The sequence below is a fragment of the Panthera uncia genome, chromosome E1 (assembly GCF_023721935.1).
Source record: "Panthera uncia isolate 11264 chromosome E1, Puncia_PCG_1.0, whole genome shotgun sequence".
Taxonomy (NCBI): Eukaryota; Metazoa; Chordata; class Mammalia; order Carnivora; family Felidae; genus Panthera; species Panthera uncia.
The window spans coordinates 42,227,425-42,244,245 of record NC_064814.1 but is presented as its reverse complement, the minus strand read 5'-3'; the positions used below and the strand labels follow the sequence as shown (position 1 = coordinate 42,244,245).

The 16,821-nt window shown below is 52.8% G+C and overlaps 1 protein-coding gene across 1 annotated transcript; it reads right to left on the bottom strand.

Annotated features, from left to right (window-relative positions):
* Positions 1 to 198: 198 nt before the first annotated feature.
* On the bottom strand, positions 199 to 16,807 carry ANKRD13B (ankyrin repeat domain 13B). The gene is made up of 15 exons (XM_049637962.1): positions 16,616 to 16,807; positions 5,867 to 6,002; positions 5,613 to 5,737; positions 5,481 to 5,526; positions 4,720 to 4,863; positions 4,439 to 4,628; positions 4,296 to 4,362; positions 3,181 to 3,262; positions 2,336 to 2,400; positions 1,979 to 2,109; positions 1,694 to 1,851; positions 1,395 to 1,547; positions 1,108 to 1,271; positions 954 to 1,030; positions 199 to 443 (listed from the first exon to the last, which is right to left on the bottom strand). Exons 1-15 carry the CDS (start codon positions 16,727 to 16,729, stop codon positions 206 to 208), a joined length of 1,890 nt encoding a protein of 629 aa, XP_049493919.1. The 5' UTR covers positions 16,730 to 16,807; the 3' UTR covers positions 199 to 205.
* Positions 16,808 to 16,821: the final 14 nt, after the last annotated feature.

The window sequence follows — 16,821 nt, the reverse complement described above, 5'->3', positions numbered from 1 at the left end:
CGAGCTGCCTACAGGGCCCTGGCCGGGACAGGTAACGCGCGGTCCCCCGAACCCCCTCCCCGCATGGTGCCGGATGCGCCTCTATGCCCCCGAGGCTGCGGCTCCAGTCAGTCTCCGGCCGCAGCCCGGCGGGCGCGCGGGCGCGATCGAGTCTCGCTGCGAGGCGGGTCACGCGGGGCGTGGCCGAAGGGCCCGGCAGTGGGCGCTACTGCTCCGTCAGTGAGAGCCGCAGGATGCGCTCCAGCTCCTCCTCCTCCAGGCGCGCGCGCCGCCGCCGCTCCTCCTGCTCCTGCGCCGACAGCTCCATGGCCAGCCGCAGCTGCTCGTCGTAGCTCCGGAACACATGGCCACCTGGGCCGGGGCGCGGGCTGGGCCGAGGGCTGGGCACCGACGCCAGGGCCGCGGGGGGCGCAGGCTGGCGCTGCGGCGTGGGCGGGGCGCTCCTGGGGGCGGGTAAGATACGTCGAGGGTTCCGGGCGCACCTGCCCGTAAGCGGGGCCAGGAGACAGTGTGGAGGCCCGAAGACAGAGTAGGGCTCGTCACCCGCCGGTGGAAGCGATGAATCCCGCATCACCTCCCTGGCTCCCACCCAGATGTGACAAATCTCAGCCCCTACAAAGCCCATCCTCCCAGTTGACGGTGGACCAGCACATGTGGGCATGCATCTTCTAGAACCCTAGCCCCGACATCCTGCCTGGTAAGGGTCTGAAGGCCTTTGAGGCCTGTCCCCTGCTCCCTGGCTGCTTTTGGAGTACTGCTCAGAGTGAGGAAACGGTGGGGGTGGAAGCCTTCTGGAAACCAGCAGGGGCCCAACAGAGGGTACCATGGTTTCCTGGGGCCAAGAAGAGCTGCCCAGCCAGCAGTATCCTCACCCGCTGGGACAGGGCACCATGGTACATGTGCATGTGTTATTTCGGGGTAGGGAGGACAAGTCAGGACTGGCGGGAACTGACCTGTCCTGTCGGCGAGCGTCGTAGGACATGGGGTGAGTGCCAGGCTTGCTGTTGGTTAGCGCCTCCCAGATAGTGACCTGGAGGGAGGGACGTGAGCCAGTCAGCCAGGGTGGCGCTGCAGCCGGGCAGGGGCGGCGGGGTGGCAGGGACGCACCTGATCATACTCACTACCCGCCTCAAGCAGGCTCTGCTGGATGGCAAACTGAAGCAGGTCATCGTCATCATCGCGTGTGGCCGCCTCCCTCTGGCCGCCCAGCACGCTGTAGCCGCGCGGGGCTTCGAACAACGCGGGGGAGATCTCGCAGCCGCGGCAGGAGGCTGAGGGCGCCAGGCTGGGCGTCAGAGCGCGGGCGGCCCCACCCTCCGCCCACCTGGAAAGGGCTCGGGCAAGGGCGGGGCGGGGAGGGACGTAAGGGCAGCGCGCAGAGGGTGGGGTCTCACTCGTGGAACTGGAGCTGCTGACGCTGGAGGAGTCGCTGCCTGGGGAAGGGGTCTCACTGCTGGGGCTGCCTCGCACCGATGGCACTGGCTCGTCACAGCCATTGAGGTTCCCGAAGGTAATGCGAGCGTTGAGGATGTGGAAGATTGGGATTTCTGAGGATGAAGAAACTGTCAGGTGCCACCACCCACCTTCTCACACCTTAGGCATCCCCAATCTTTACCTCATCTAAGCCCTACCCACCCCCACCCCCCCCCCCCCAGCCAACAGCGGCTGAAGAGAAATGGGGGTGGGGTCTCACCAATCTTGACAGGAAAACCAGGGGGCAGGCGCAGGGTAATGAAATCCCGGAGCTTGGCGAAAAGCGCATTGCTGACAGCCATGAGGTCAATGATGGGGGCCACCTGCTCACACAGGGACAGGGGATGCTCCTCACACAGCCACAGCTTGGCCTTGAACCTGCCCCCCCCAGATCCCAAGGGGTGAGGGACATAGTAGAAGCCACGGCCTCCCACCCAATACATTCTGGAGACCCCGTCCAGCCCTGGCCTACCCACCCCTCCCCAGCACCGGCAGGGGGCCTCACTTCTGTGTCTTGGTGGTCAGTTCCATGGGGCGGCCCATGTCCCGGTTGCCAAGCTCAAAGTTGGGGTTGAAGTATTCTTCTGCAGTGATGGCAGTGGGGTTGGCTTGGCTCAGAGTCTGAGTGATCAGGGTCTGTACCACATGAGGAAGTGCCCATGAGCCTGTCAGTCTCTGATGCCAGGCCAGCCATTTGGTATCATGGGCCCCAGAGCTATCCCCCCTGCCACTGTGGAGCTGACACGGCCTCGGGCATTGTGGAAAGTAGTTCCACGCAGGCCATGCTAGGCAGGACGCCTCCCAGGTCTCCTGAGCCACATCCACACCCTTCCACACAAGGGCACCCCTGGCACATACTCACCCCATTTTGGGGGCCCCCATGCTGTTCAGCAATTCCCAGGAAGGACTGCAGAGGTGTCTTACAGCCTACAAGAAACGTAGCATCTCAGAGGGCACTGCAACCCTCAGAAGTGACGCACCCCCGATCTAAGGAGGAGGCTGGTTCCTGGCAGGTAGGGAGGATTGCTCACCCACACCAAACTCTCAGGCACCTTCATCTGAAGGTGACTGAGGACTCCAAAGGCCAGGGGCGAGGAACACTACAGGCACAGTGGGAATAAAAGTAGGCCTGGGGCTTAGGAGAAACTTCCAAAAGTGTCCAGGTTGGTGACACTGGACGAAAAATACCTGCTTTTGGTGAGCAGTTTTAGGGGATGTATGTGTATGTGTGTGTTTTCCTTCAAGCACTTCCATCTTAATTACCTCATTTTGTTCCCCTGTGAGGTAGGAATTATCTTTCTACCTTAGGCAGCCTAACCAGTGCCCAGAGAGTCAGGTGTAGTATCAAGAGGCACAAAGCATCAGTGACAGACCCCCTGACTTTCTGCTTAGGGTATGTTCCACTAGACTGGAATGGCCAATAAGTAGCATACATGACATTTCCACTCCCAAATCCAAGGCAGACGTCAGTTACCAGTTGTAGAATTCCTTCCCACTGAGCCCAGATGTTGCCTTAGAATCTTCCTAGCTGCACTCCAGACAGTCACTCCCAATTATTAGCACTTGGCACTTGAACTGAAACCTATTTACGTGAATAAACTATCCTGGTTTTTGCTGGGATGTCACAGGGAATACTGATGGAGGTACTCAAGTGGGAGCTGCTTCCTTACACCACCCCTCCCCGGCCACTCCACCACTGCTTATTACCTTTGACCTTGCCCTTGTGCTGTTCTGAAAGATGCTCTGTCCGTGTCCGGGTGATGAGCTCCACATTGGATGCCCCATATACCTGGCGACAGATGAGGAAAGGGCTCAAAGACAATTCCAGTACCCTATCCCCAGCCCCCAAGGGCCTTATGAACACTTCCTGCAAGGAAGGGTCCATTGGGGGATGGGGGAGTTGTTTGCTCCATCTCCCAGCCTTTGGGCAAGTAAATATCTGAAGTCATTCATCCATTCTCTTATTCATTGAACAAACATTCTGTGAGGAGACTTTATGTGCCAGGCACTGAGGCAGGCATCAGGGATAGTGATGAACGTGTACCACTCAGTGGTGAACAAGCACTACTAGAGACAATCCCCACCCTTTTGAGGCTCACACACTATTTGAAGAGATAAGGAAATGGGCAGTTATAATATAGTGTGATTCACTCTGGTGAAGGTTGCAGAGGGCTGTGGGAACAAAAAGCAAAGGCCTTAACGCAGTCTGCAGGGCCAGGGAACGCTTCCAGGACACAATGCAGAGCCTGGCAGCATTTGTTAGTTCCTTCCTTTACCAGCGGCACCATGTGGCCCCACAAGGGTGATGTAGGGGTCCCAGCGTGACCAACAAGGTATTCTTAGGAGTAAAGGTCGGGCTTTGGAGTTAGGCAGCCAAGGTCTAAACCTTGGCTTTGTCACCTGTAGCTGTGTGACCCTGGACAGGTCATGGAACCGCTCCAAGCCTCCTTCCTCATCACAGAATGGGCCAATACCCCACCCCACAGAAGGTTCCTGTTGGAAAGGCTCAACAAACACCTGTAAAATGGGAATAATAATAGCACCTACCCAAAAAGGTTGTTGGGATTAAATATGTGTGTGTGTGTACATATGTATTCACACATACATACAAAACATCAGAACACAGTCTCAAACATGAGTATAGTAATAAGCACTTGAACTCAGGCCATTCTCATCAGTTGCCTCTTAGTCTAGTGCCCTTCCCTCCTTGCTGCATTGCCTCTGCACCTCCAAGGCTGAAAAAGAGTGGTCAGGAAACCCCTGCCCAGGGCTCTACAGGCAAGAGTTTGGCAGGTTCTGGTACCAGGGAGCGGTGGCCTCACCTTGGCTTCATACCCATTCACCATCTCTGTCTTCTCACTGCGCCAGCCCAGGATGCCAGTCTTGTTCCTGGGGAAGCAGAGTGGTCCAGGTGAGGGGGCATCCAGCAGCCTGGCTCTAGGCTACGAGGGCTGCGCCCACTCACCTCTCAAAGGAGATGTTCTTGGTGTCAAGCTGTGTGGTGACAACAGGCGCGGTAAGCCGGCTCAGCACCTGCTCCTCAGTGGGCTGGGCAGCAGCCAGCAGCAGCTCACGGTCCTGCCCAGCCAGTGCCAGAGTCTCTGTGTACACCACCCGGCGGTCGTGGTCAATCTCCATGACCACGGCGCTTGTGTCTGCCAGCCACAGAATAGCACAGGGGGGTCAGGGGTGGCGTGGAGCTGTCCCCGGCCTTCCCACCTTGCCCCACCTCCTGCCCTGCCTGACCTTGGCCCCTGAAGACGAAGCTGCGGTTCCCTCGCTGCCACGTCATGTGGTCAAAGCCCAAGAGCGTGGTATCTACCCGCAGGTTTTGCCCACTCTTCCACACTTTGTAGGTGTCACTAGGGCAGATCTTGGACACCAAGGGCACTAGGTGGAAGGGAAGGTCAGAGTGGCTTCAATTTGCCTGGTCCACCCAGCCTGGGCCACCTCAGGGCATAGGGGTCAGGGTCAGTGTTGTGGCTGGGCAAGGATAACAGAGATAGTGGGAGAGCAGCCCCTTTCCAAACTCCCCCCAGGTGAATGGAGACCCGTCACTCAGATGTAAGCAACCCGAAGTTGAAGATGGGCACGTCTCAGCCGCTATCAAGTCCCTAATAGCCACCATTTGTTAATTCATTCACTCAACCTTTCAATCTCCCAACAAATATTTATTGAATACCTACTGTGTACCAGGCACTGTTCTAGTCAATGAGGATAGAACACTGAACATGCCCTCTTGGAGCTTACTTTCTGGCAAGGAGTGACAAGTAACAAACAAATGAGCAAATCATTACAAAGTGAAGGAAATAATAATAATGGAATCAAGACAGTGTCTGAGGCAATGTGGAAAAGCCTAGCCAAGGAGTTGGCACTGAGGTGGGAACTAAAAGATGAGAAGGAGCCACAGGAAGAGCTGTGGCAATAGAGCTCCAGGCAGGGGAGCAGCAGGTGCAAAAGCCCTGAGGTGGGAGAATGCCCAGAGAGGCCCCCATCGGCCCCCTTACCCCAGCTAGTGAACTCCCATTTCATCTCCACATAGAAGTCCTGGGCCTGGAGGATGAAAAAGAGAGTAGCTAAGCCTGTGCTAGAGACAGGGTTCAAATGCATTGTGGGGAGGCTGAGAGGCTGGCCCTCACCTTGCGCAGCTTTTCCAGGAGCACGGGGATGCCCGCCAACCGCTTCACCACCCGCTGGTAGTCCCGGTACCTCAGCACCAACTGCACCAGCTCCAGGTCCCGGGTACTCACAGCCTCCTGAAGCACTGGGGGTGGGGGGAGGAGGCAAAGTCACAGGTCAGGACCCTGCCTGTGGCCCCCGTCAGCAAACCAAGGGTGAGGATATGAAGCTGGGAGACGCTGGCTGTGGGGCTGGGGTGAGCAGGGGTGCCCACCTGTCCAGCCGCTGCGATTCTCCCTGCCCACATCTGCACCGTGTGCCAGGAGCACACGGGCACACTCGAGGTGTCCCAGTGTGGTGGCCAGGTGCAGGGGGGTCCGCCCACGGGGATCCAGCTGCTCGATGTCCACCTGGAGAAGGAGGTGAAGACGTATCCCTGGTCACTTCTGAGGCAGCCCATCTGAACCCAACAGCCTTTAGGGAAGCAGCAACCACCTGGCTGCCCTGCCTTGCTCACCTTACAAGGCAATGGAAAAGACAGACACAATGAGCTGGGGTCAGGTGGGTGAAAAGAGGCTTGTAGGACAGGGCAGGAAGTAGCCCTGAGAAAGGAAGGAACTTCCTCCTTTCCTGTCCACCTCGGTCCCCTGACTGGGTTCACTCTTCCAAGGCCCAGTGGGCTAACTTTGAAGAATAATCCCAGAGCTGAAGGGTGGTCGAGACAGGCTGTTGGCCAAGGAGAGCACTTGAGACTAGATTTATCCTACAGGTCCAAGACCACACTTTCAGGAAGGGCTATCAATTTAGATCATCGACATTATCACTGAGTGAGGTTTAACAAACAATTGCTGTAATATATTGATAGGAATGAAAGAATATGGTACAACTTCAAACCCATGTCCTTTATATGTGGGACACTATGTATTAACACTTTTTTTTTTTTTTTTTTACAAATCCTATTATTGTTTTGTGGATAGCATAATTATATTGCATGAGATTTTTGTTGTGTGATAAAAACATAAATATTTAAATATATTTCAGGAGTCTAAGACCTCTAGCTAAATACAGTGAACTGACCACATGCATGTAACTCCTCCTTCCCCAAACTTGATTAAAATGCCAGTAAATGGCTTCTATTCCAACTATAGTGAGATACCTGAAACCACCCTCCCATTATAACAGATAAAAATACTTCAAAATACATGAAATAATTGTTTTCAGACATTAGGCAACAAGTAGTCCAGGACTATGATCCCTGAAATAAGAGAAACAAATAAGGTAGGCCCTATGATTGCCTAGATTTCTACCTGGGAGTATCATTCCAGACAGCAATGCAGGAGGCGGGGAATCCCTAGCAGAGCATGGTAGACTTGCTGAGGAGTTGAGGAGACAGAGGAGTTCAGGGAGGCTGAGGTAGCAAGAAGTTGCAGGACCAAGTTCCAGGAAGGAGTGAGATATGCAAACAAGGAACTCCAGAAATCTGCATGGGGTTCCTCTGAGTCTTTGCAGAATACCAAACCTCACCTATGTAGAGTGAAACTCGGCAATACTAGACAGAAGAGGAGCAATAAGCTGGTAAATTTCCAGCACTCATGTCTCAGGGCAGGGAGACATTCAAACTCCAACCTGCTAGAATAGAAGGTCTTTGTTGTTTGCACAAGGTATTCAACAGAGACCCAAGAATGGTGATGCCTTTGTAGTAGGATTAAACTATCTCTAGAGAAAAGGCTCACCTAAACCCAATCTAATAACGATTAAAAATAACCTCAAAAGGATCAAACTGATTTACAAGTAACTTAACTCAGTCTGTTAGAACGAAGCCTTACACTCTTTAAAGGAAGACAATAAAATCCAGATGCTTAACATTACGATGTTTGCAGTATCTAACATCCAGTTACAAATTACTAGAAAAAAATTATCAGACATGCAAAGAAATAGGAAAATATGACCCATAATCAGGAGAAAAATCATTTAACAGAAACATAGTCAGAAATGATAAAGATGATGAATAGTTTAATGTGCTCAAGAGTTGAAAGAAAAACATGAACACAATGTTCATGGGGAAAGAAATGAGAGATATGTACAATATCTGAAATGAAAAATTCATAGGATGGAATTAAGAATAGATTAGACAGGGCACCTGGGTGGCTCAGTCAGTTGAGCATCAGACGTCGGCTCAGGTCACGATCTTGCCATTCATGGGTTTGAGCCCCATGTTGGGCTCTGTGCTGACAGCTCGGAGCCCGGAGCCTGCTTCAGATTCTGTGTCTCCCTCTCTCTCTGCCCCTCCCCTACTCACACTCTCTCTCTCTGTCTCTCAAAAATAAGTAAAACGTTAAAAAAAAAAATAGGTTAGACACTATAGGGGCACCTGGGTGGCTCAGTCGGTTAAATGTCTGACTTTGGCTCAGGTCATGCTCTCATGGTTCATGAGTTTGAGCCCCACATCGAGCTCTGTGCTGACAGCTCAGATCCTGGAGCCTGCTTCGGATTCTGTGTCTCCCTCTCTCTCTGCCCCTCCCTCACTCACACTCTATCTCTCTCTCTCTCTCAAAAATAAATAAACATCTAAAGAAAAATTTTTTAAAGATTAGACACTAAAGAATAAAAAAAAACCAGTGAGTTTGAAGACATAACAATAGAACTATAGCACAGAGAACAGAAATGGAGCACAGAAGAGGGAAAAAGTACTGAAAAACATTCAAAGAGCCTCAACAATATGTGAGACACTATAAGGCATTTTAACATATATGTAATTGGAGTCCCAGAGGCTAGGCTAAGAAAGTGGGAGAAATAAGACATTTAAAGAGACAACAACCAACATTTTTCCAAATTTGTTGTTTTAAAAAAGCTACTATAGGGGGTTGAATGGTGGTGTCCCCCCAAAATATATGTTTATACTCTAACCCCCAGAACCTGTGAGTGATGGGTATTTGTGGGTGAAATTAAGGTAAGGATCTCAAGATGAGATCAGCCTGGATTTTGCAGGTGGGCCCTAACTAAATCCAATGACCTGCCTTTATAAGACCTACAAAGGAGAGATCCATGGAGAGAGGAGAAGTTCCATGTAAAGAGGAGGCAGAGACCGGAGTTATGCAGCCACAAGCCAAAAAATGCCTGGAGATACCAGAAGCTGGAAGAGGCAAGGAAGGATTCTCCCCTTAAGCATTTGGAAGGAGTGGAGCCCTGCTGACTCCTTGACTTTGGACTTCCAAACTCCAAAAGAATGAAAGAATAAAATTACCCAATCTGTGGTAATTTTCTGCACAAGCTAACACAATGATAAACCCACAGAACCAAGAAACTCAATGAATCCCAACCAAGACAAACACCAAGAAAACTACACCCAGGCCCATCATAATCAACTGCTGAAAGCTTAGTGATAAAAAGAAAATCTTAAAATCATTTTGAGGGGCGCTTGGGTGGCTCAGTTGGTTGAGCGGTGAGACTGCAGTTCAGGTCATGATCTCACTATTCGTGGGTTCGAGCCCCACATGGGTCTTGCTGCTGTCAGCATGGAGCCCACCTTGGATCCTGTCCCGTCTCTCCACCCCTCCCCTACTTGCGTGCACGTGCTCTCTCACTCTCTCTCTCAAAAATAAATAAATCTTAAAAAAACAATAATAAAATCATTTTGAGAAATGAGACACACTATGTCTAGAAGAACAAATACAGGAAATACTGCATACTTCTCAACAGAAACCATGCAAGTTAGAAAACAATCGAATGAAATGTTTAAAGTGCTGGGGGGAAAAATGTCGACCTAGAATTCTCTGTCCTGTGAAAAAATATCCTTCAAAAATGGAGGGGAAATGAAGACTTTTGTGGACAAACAAAAAAAGCTAAGAGAATTTATCACCAGAAGATATGCAAGAAATGTTAAAGGAAGTTATTTAGGTGGAAGGAAAATGTTAACCGATGGAAACTTAGATCTGTACAAAGGAATGAAGAGTGCCTCAAAAGGAAAATTTGTGAGTAAGTGTAAGAATGTCAATAAAATATTTAAAACCCACAAGAGTAAAGAGAAGAGATGCTAGCAGATGAGAAATGTTAACACATCTTTAGAACATAGAAAGTGGCTGGGGCATTACAACGGACTCAGTGGAGCAGAGGGTACTAGAACCCAAACACTCATAGGGGAACCCCAGTGAGTGTCAAGCCAGACCACCCTTGAAATGTCCAGAACATGAAGGCAGTGGGAATGGCAGAGGTATGAGTGAGGCTCAGAGCTAAATCCAGGGGGGTGGGGGAGGCTGGTTAAAATTCAGAACCCTTGGCCCCCTCCCCAATCTTATAAAGCTGGGAGATGTCCCCCTTCCCCTCCATAGGATGCCAGAAATTTATTCTCTGTATAAACTGAGCCTGAGACCCACTGGACTTGGGGACACTGGTCTGAAGATGAGGTCATGGGGCTGAAAACTAGTGAACGGTGAAAGCCCAGTCCCTTCCTGCCTCAGGTCCTGAACCACTAACAGCCTGACAGTACACGCAACTGCCCCATCCCACCCCAGCAGGAGACTGGAGAATTCTTCTTGGAGAAACTAGAGGCACCGAAAACCTCTGGGTACGGACCTCTGGGGACCCTCCAATAAGCAGGCCAGCTTGCACCCATCGTTTGACAGTAATACCACCCATGCATCAATGAGCTCCACACCCACATTCTTAAATATGCCCCGACAGCCAAGGGTGCCTGGACATTTGAGGAAAGCTGCCAATATGAAAGAGACCAAACCATGCAGATAGATGCTAAAAACCTAGAGGATACACTGTCAATGCAGGAAATACAAGAACACTTTTGGGGAGAGGGGAACAGTAATTTATATCCTCAGAAATATATGAAAAGATAACTGAATTCATGAAACAAGAAGAGACACCTTGACTTCCCATGACTTTTTGTCTTTCCCTTTGCCTTCTTCCCAGCCATTCCTGGACAGCTACACCTGCCCCAATTCTCCCCTCATAGGAAACATTACCTCAATTCTCTCCCCCTTTTGGTAAAAAAATAAAATAAAACTTTATTTTAAATTATTTATTTATTTTAGGTAATCTCTACCCCCAATGTGGGGCTCAAACTCATGACCCGAAGATCAAGAGTCATGCTCTAAGCCAGCCAGGTGCCCTGGTAAAAAGAAACAAAACAAAACAAAACAAAAAAACCACTTTGTAACTGTCTTTATCTCTTCCTTTTCTCTCACCTTCTATATCAAATCCATCAGCGAGGCCTGACCTTATGGGCTCTACCTTCAAAACAGATCCAGACTGTTCTTTGTTTTCATCACCTTCAGGCTACCATTCTGGTGGCAGCCATCCTATCTCACCTGGTGGCCTTGTGGGCCCCTCACTGGTTTCTTCACTCCTCTCTTGGCTTCTTAGGTCTAGTCTCCACATGACCCATCGTAGCCTCCATCATCCTGTGAAATGTCCCTCAGGTCCTGACATCCTTTAGCTCAAAACTTCCCCAAGGCCTCCCATCCTGTTTAGAATAGAATCCAGCAGCCCTGGATGTCTCCTTGAACTCATGTGCTCTCCCACCTCTCCTCCCAGTTCCACTCTGCTGGATACCCTAGATAGCCACAGCACTTTCTCCCTCACTTCATTCAGGTGGCTGCTCAAATGTCACCTCCTTAAAAAGGCCTGCCCTTACCATCCATCTTAAATGACACTTGCTATTTGTCTATCTGTTGCCCCGATCCTGCTTTAGTTCTCTTCCAACATTAAATTACTTGTTCATTTGTTCGTTGTCTCCCTCATCTAGACTGTAAGCCCCACAAAGGGAGGGTCCTTGTGTTTTGTTCAATGCTATATTCCCAGTCTCTAGACAGTGCCTGGCACGTAACTGGTGCTTAATAAATATTTGTTCAACAGATGCATAAATGACTATATTTAAGGGACCTGGGGAGGGGAAAGCAATACAATGTAAAACTGATAAGCCAAGAGGTAGTTGTAGATGTATATTGTTTGTAATCTTGGAGGTAAATAACAGAACAGCCTAAAGTCCAAACTGGTCGCCTCCAGGGAATGAGGGCGGTAAGTGAGGACTACAGCTTTTCATTATAATTCTTCTAGCAACAGCTAAATATTTTTTAAAACATGAGAATTAACTCCTTTGTCAGAAACAAGACATTTTGAATAATTTAAGTAATTTATATGATTTTAATAACCCTGTGTTGGCATTTATTCATTCTTTATTTTTAATTTTTTAAGTAGGCCCCATGCCCAACATGGGGCTAGAACTCATGACCCTGAGATGAAGAGTCACATGCTCTAATGACTGAGCCAGCCAGGCGCCCCCATTTCTTCATTTTTAAATATATTAGGAGCCTCAAAAAAAAAAAATGTACCTAGCCCACGTGGCGTTCTGAGCTGTGGCTTAGAGATCCAAGCACCCCTCTCCCCACCCCATCTTACGCTCCTCTACATTGGCTCCCCTACAACAAGGACTGCGTTCTTTACTCTTCATCTATTATGGGATGGGCTGAGCCCCTCTGTGTCCAGCCTAAGTGGGGCCCTGAGTCTGGGGGTGGGAGTGCAGGATCCACAGACCCTGAGCCCAGGGAAGTCAGGAGGAGCCTTCCCATGGGGCAGCAGCTGAAAGTCTATGTGTCTATGCGTCCCACCAGCCCTGTCCCAGATGCTACTACTGCTGCACTGCTAACAAGGCCCCAGGGAGCTGACAGGGCACCCCGCCCAGCCCCAGAGCTCCAGATGCTGCCTGCCACCCTCCCCCTCAGGTGCCTCACCTCCAGGACCCAGAGAGAGGCTGGTGCTGCTAGCTGGGCCTGGCTGCCCCTCCCCACCTCCACTCCTGGGGAGCTCTCCCCAGGGTCCCCAGGGCCCTGTTGTTTTCCAGGGCTAACACAGCCCCCCCTCCCCCCCCACATACACCCAGCCAACCCCTCAAAGAAGCTCCCCACACCTGCTCAAAGCATGGCCTGCAGTGAAAGTGGCACCTTGCCCCATGACCAGGTGGAAGAATTCATTAATTTCCAAAGCAAAGGCCTGCAGCTATTTAATTGCTAGAATGAAAAGGTTTCCTCTGAAACCTAACACCCAGACCTCACCACAAAGAGAATGAAACTCTGCACCCCAGCAGGCCTCAGCTGGAGTCAAAAGCAGGGGTCTTTTGAGCTCAGGGGCTGAGGCTCCCTGGGCAGAGAGACTCCCTGCTTCCACTCAGGCACACACCTACACACACGCACACGTGAACAGGTACCATAGGAATCCACAAGAATCCACTCCTTTTGCCCCCACACTGAGGGTCCATGTGCTCCCATAAGTGTACCAGCATCTGCAAGCTCAGTTGCCTTCTGGATCTGTAGGGGTCACACCTAAGTTTGCTGCCAGCTTATTGGCACATGCATACCCCTTGAACCCACAGGCACTAGCAGGTTATTTTTCAAACTTATTTAGCATTAGCAGAATCCTTTTGTTAGATGAAACCTTACAAGGGCACACCAAACGTATAGAGCCGGAAAAGAAAGGTGAAGGGCCCAGCGCATAGAGCCATGCATGCTCAGCTTTGATCTCCTTTCCCTGCTCCCTCGCCTCCCCCAGCCAGAAAGAGGACAACCGGTGTCTGGTGTGGTCACTACTTCCGAGCCCCGCAGCCTCCACCAGGTAGGCCTGAGCTCACTCAAGGGGCAGGGAGGCCGGATGCTTCCTCAAGCTGAGTTGGATAGGAGAGGGTGGCACCTGCTCACTCTCCTCCCACCCTACCCCACGCAGCCCCTCCCCATCTGCTTCCCAGACACATTGATTTGGGGTTTCTGGGGTTTGTGGGTCCCTCTCCTGAGCTTCCCCACTCACCAGATGTAGTGATGGCCCACACCTAGGTCTGCCTATGTTAGGGGACAGGGGATCACAGGTGTTCTGGGACACACCAGGTACCTTGGGTGGGGTAACCTCTGTCTGAGCATCTAGGGTCCCCAGAGTCCCATCTTGCCTGCCTCTAGGTTAGAAGGATGAACTGAGGAAAGCAGGAAGGAAGACCATGATGGAGGCAGCCCCAGGAAGAAAGAAATGTTTCCTTGGGAACAGTCTGGCCCCCTCCAGAGTCTCTGTTGCCAGGAAAGAACCCTGCCCCCCTTGGCCCTCCCACAGGGAGCCACACAGCCGAACCTCCACCTCCTGCCCCGCAGGGAACACCAGGGACTTCTGACTCAGGAACCCGGGCTGTGCTCAGCTGGCTGTGCCAACCTCAGGGCATTGTTAGCCAAGGGGAAACTAGCACATCCACTGGCCTACAGCCCCATGCCCCCTCCCAACCTGGCAGGGTGTGTGCATAGCAGGACAAAGGGCACCCAGCAACCATCATACTGCTGGGTGCCAACTAGGGGTGGTCATAGATCCTTCCCGTCACCAAAACACCTGATGAGCACCTCCAGTCTCCCCACCACTCCCTGATTCCAGCCCCCAACAGAGCTATGGGGGTGGGGGCCCTAAGCAAAGCCAATGAACCTGCTCTGAAACCTGCCATTCCATCCCCCTCCCCAGCCTGCCAGCATTGCCAAGGCTGCCCATGGGAGGGCCTCTGCGGGGCTTTCTTGGAGCGAAGAACAGGCAGCTATGCCAGGTGAAGACCAGGGAAACCCAGCTGGTATGTGCTTGAGCAAAGCCTGGGTGTTTTCTGTGACAGCTGGTGCCAGGAGAACCAGAGGTCAGGGAACCCCCGCTGGATGGAATGCTTAGGGTCTATGGGGTTTTGTTATGATGTTAGAACGCTGCCCCCAGGATTATCCCCAGCAGTAAAGGGCTGGGTTGGGCACCCTCAGCTCCCCCTGGGACCCTGATGCCTGGAGGACTGAGCAGTGCCTATTTGGATGCAAGGACCACTCTGCATCAGCCCTAATGTGGAGATACAGCCAGGGGCCTCTTCCATGCAGAAGGATTGGCATTCCCCTTCTTGGCAACCCTGGAGCAAGGGAGAGGACTGGCCTGACTCCTCTGTGGTTGAACAAGGGTTAACTTCAACCATTGCCCTATATTCCTGCTATCCTGGATCAGGGTAGGCAGTGTCCATTTCAAGGAGACACAAACACACCAGGGAAGTGGGAGGGATGGGAGGCTGGAGATACTGGTGAACCTGGTGCCTAGTTTCTGTGGCAGCCTGAGGGGAAAGAGGAACACACTCATCAGCCCCAAAGTACCCCTACCTGCAGCGGGTTCCAATGCTCCCCACCTCGACCTCACTTCAGCAAGATGGCTGCTGACTGGAGTACTATCAATCAGAGAGACCTAGGTGAGAGTCTTTTCTTCCAGGGCATTTTGCCTCTCTCCAATCTCAGCAAGAAAAGAACCACCCACCCCTCAGGCAAGGGAGTACAACTGAGACATTCTGGAGATTCAGCCACTAGCCTTCTGCCTAACAATCCTTGGACCAATCATCTATCACCCCATCAGGAAGTTCCTCTCAGATCAGATTTAAATCCCTCCAGCCTTAACCTCCGTCAGAAGCTTGTCTTCTTTTGCCCTCAGGGGAGGAAAACAGAAGACTCAGAAGAGACTGAACTGTTTTAGCACCCAGCACAGCATACTCTATTTCCTGGTTCACACTCACAGCACCAGAACGGGGTCTCCTTGAGAGCGGGGGATGTGCCTGGTTTGTTCATCTTTGTCCCCCAGGACCTACCACTCAGGCCTCGCTTCCTTTACCAGGGCTCTCTGGTTGCAAACCACGTCCTTTATGATGGATAAAACAGAGGCATGGTCTGAGGTGCAACTTGGAGTACCCTTGTTTAAGCAGAGATGGAAAGTAAGTGGACACCCCAACCAGCCCAGAAGCTTGGAGGCTCAGGTCACCCCAACATTTCCTAGGACTGCTCTGCAGAGGCAGATGCTTTGCTACTCTGAGGGCTCAGTAGTGGACTTCAGAGACTCCCCAACCCTCACCTTGCTCCCCCCCTCACTCGTCCTTTGGGAAGCAGGCAGCTCCTCAAAATGAACTTCCTGTGACTCAGGAAGTGGCCCTCCAAAGGCATATTCCCAAAGGGGACCACTCCTGAGCAAACCACTCCCATGGCCCTGGGGTCTCAGATCCCGGCCAAGTCTGCAGGCCTCAACCTGAGGCAAACCAGAGCAGGCTGGGCCCAGCACTAGCTCATGCTTCCCCACCCTGGAGGGTGAGTTGTCCACACCCCAAGGGCCCATCAGTGGCCTGGGGACTAAGGGCAGAGTCAGAGCTACCTGTGACCTGTGCCTGCCTTGGTCCTGAAGAATGACCAGGAGACCCCATCCCTTACCTGGTCTTCTTGGAGGCTACTGCCCAGCCAAAGCTGGCTGACCCACTCATTCTCACAGACTGGCAGCAACCAGGGGGCCCACTTTGTGTACAGAACCCCAAATCCTGAGGCCAGCGGCCCCTAGCTTCCTCAGCGCCCAAGAAGCCAGGCCCCAACCCCAGAGGGCAGGAGAGTTCCTTTCAGCACCTGGACAAGGCCCTTCAGGGCTTCCCCACAGGGAGTCTCTCCCCACTCTCCATTCCAGAGCGGGCGCTGAGGTCTGTGGGACCCGGGGGCTCTGCTCAATCTGAGCAAATAGATGAAGAGCTCAGCGGGAGGGTAGAGGGCACTGGGTGGGGCTGGGATGCCTTGGAGTGCCACAGCCCATTCTCTGATCCTTGACCTGTGACCCCCTCCCGACGCAGGCCTTGCCCACCTCCGCACACTCACGCGGGAGGTGTCGCTGCTCTGCTGCTCCGCGGACTCTCTCACCACATGGAGCACAGACCGACCCGGCAGCCCCTCCCCGCAGCCCTCCGCCCCGGCCGAGGAGGGGCACAGCGTCCCCTACCCCAACCTGGGAGGGTCCAGAACACGTGTGGGCCGTCCGTCCGAGCCGGAGGGGAGCGGCCGGGGACCGCTCCCATCACCCTCTCCCGGTCAACAAGCACAAAAGCCGCCGCTGCGAACAAAGAAGCGCTGCAAACTCGCCGGGGAGGCGGGACAGCCCGCGCCGCGCCCCCTCCCCACACCCAGCGGGCGTGCCCGGCCGTGGGGTCCCCGCGGCGCCCCGACGGCGCTCTTACCTGGCCGGCGCGGACCTCTTTCTCCAGCTCGCGGTGGCGGTTGTGCCACACGAGGTAGTGCAGCGGGTACTTGCCCTCGGGCCCCTTCCTGACGGAGGCGTTGGCTGGGATCATCGCCCGCTCCTCATGCCAGGGCCGCGGCGCCCGGCCGGGGAGGGGGGACGGCGCCGGAGCCGGGGCCCGGGGCCGCGGGGCGGGGGGCCGGC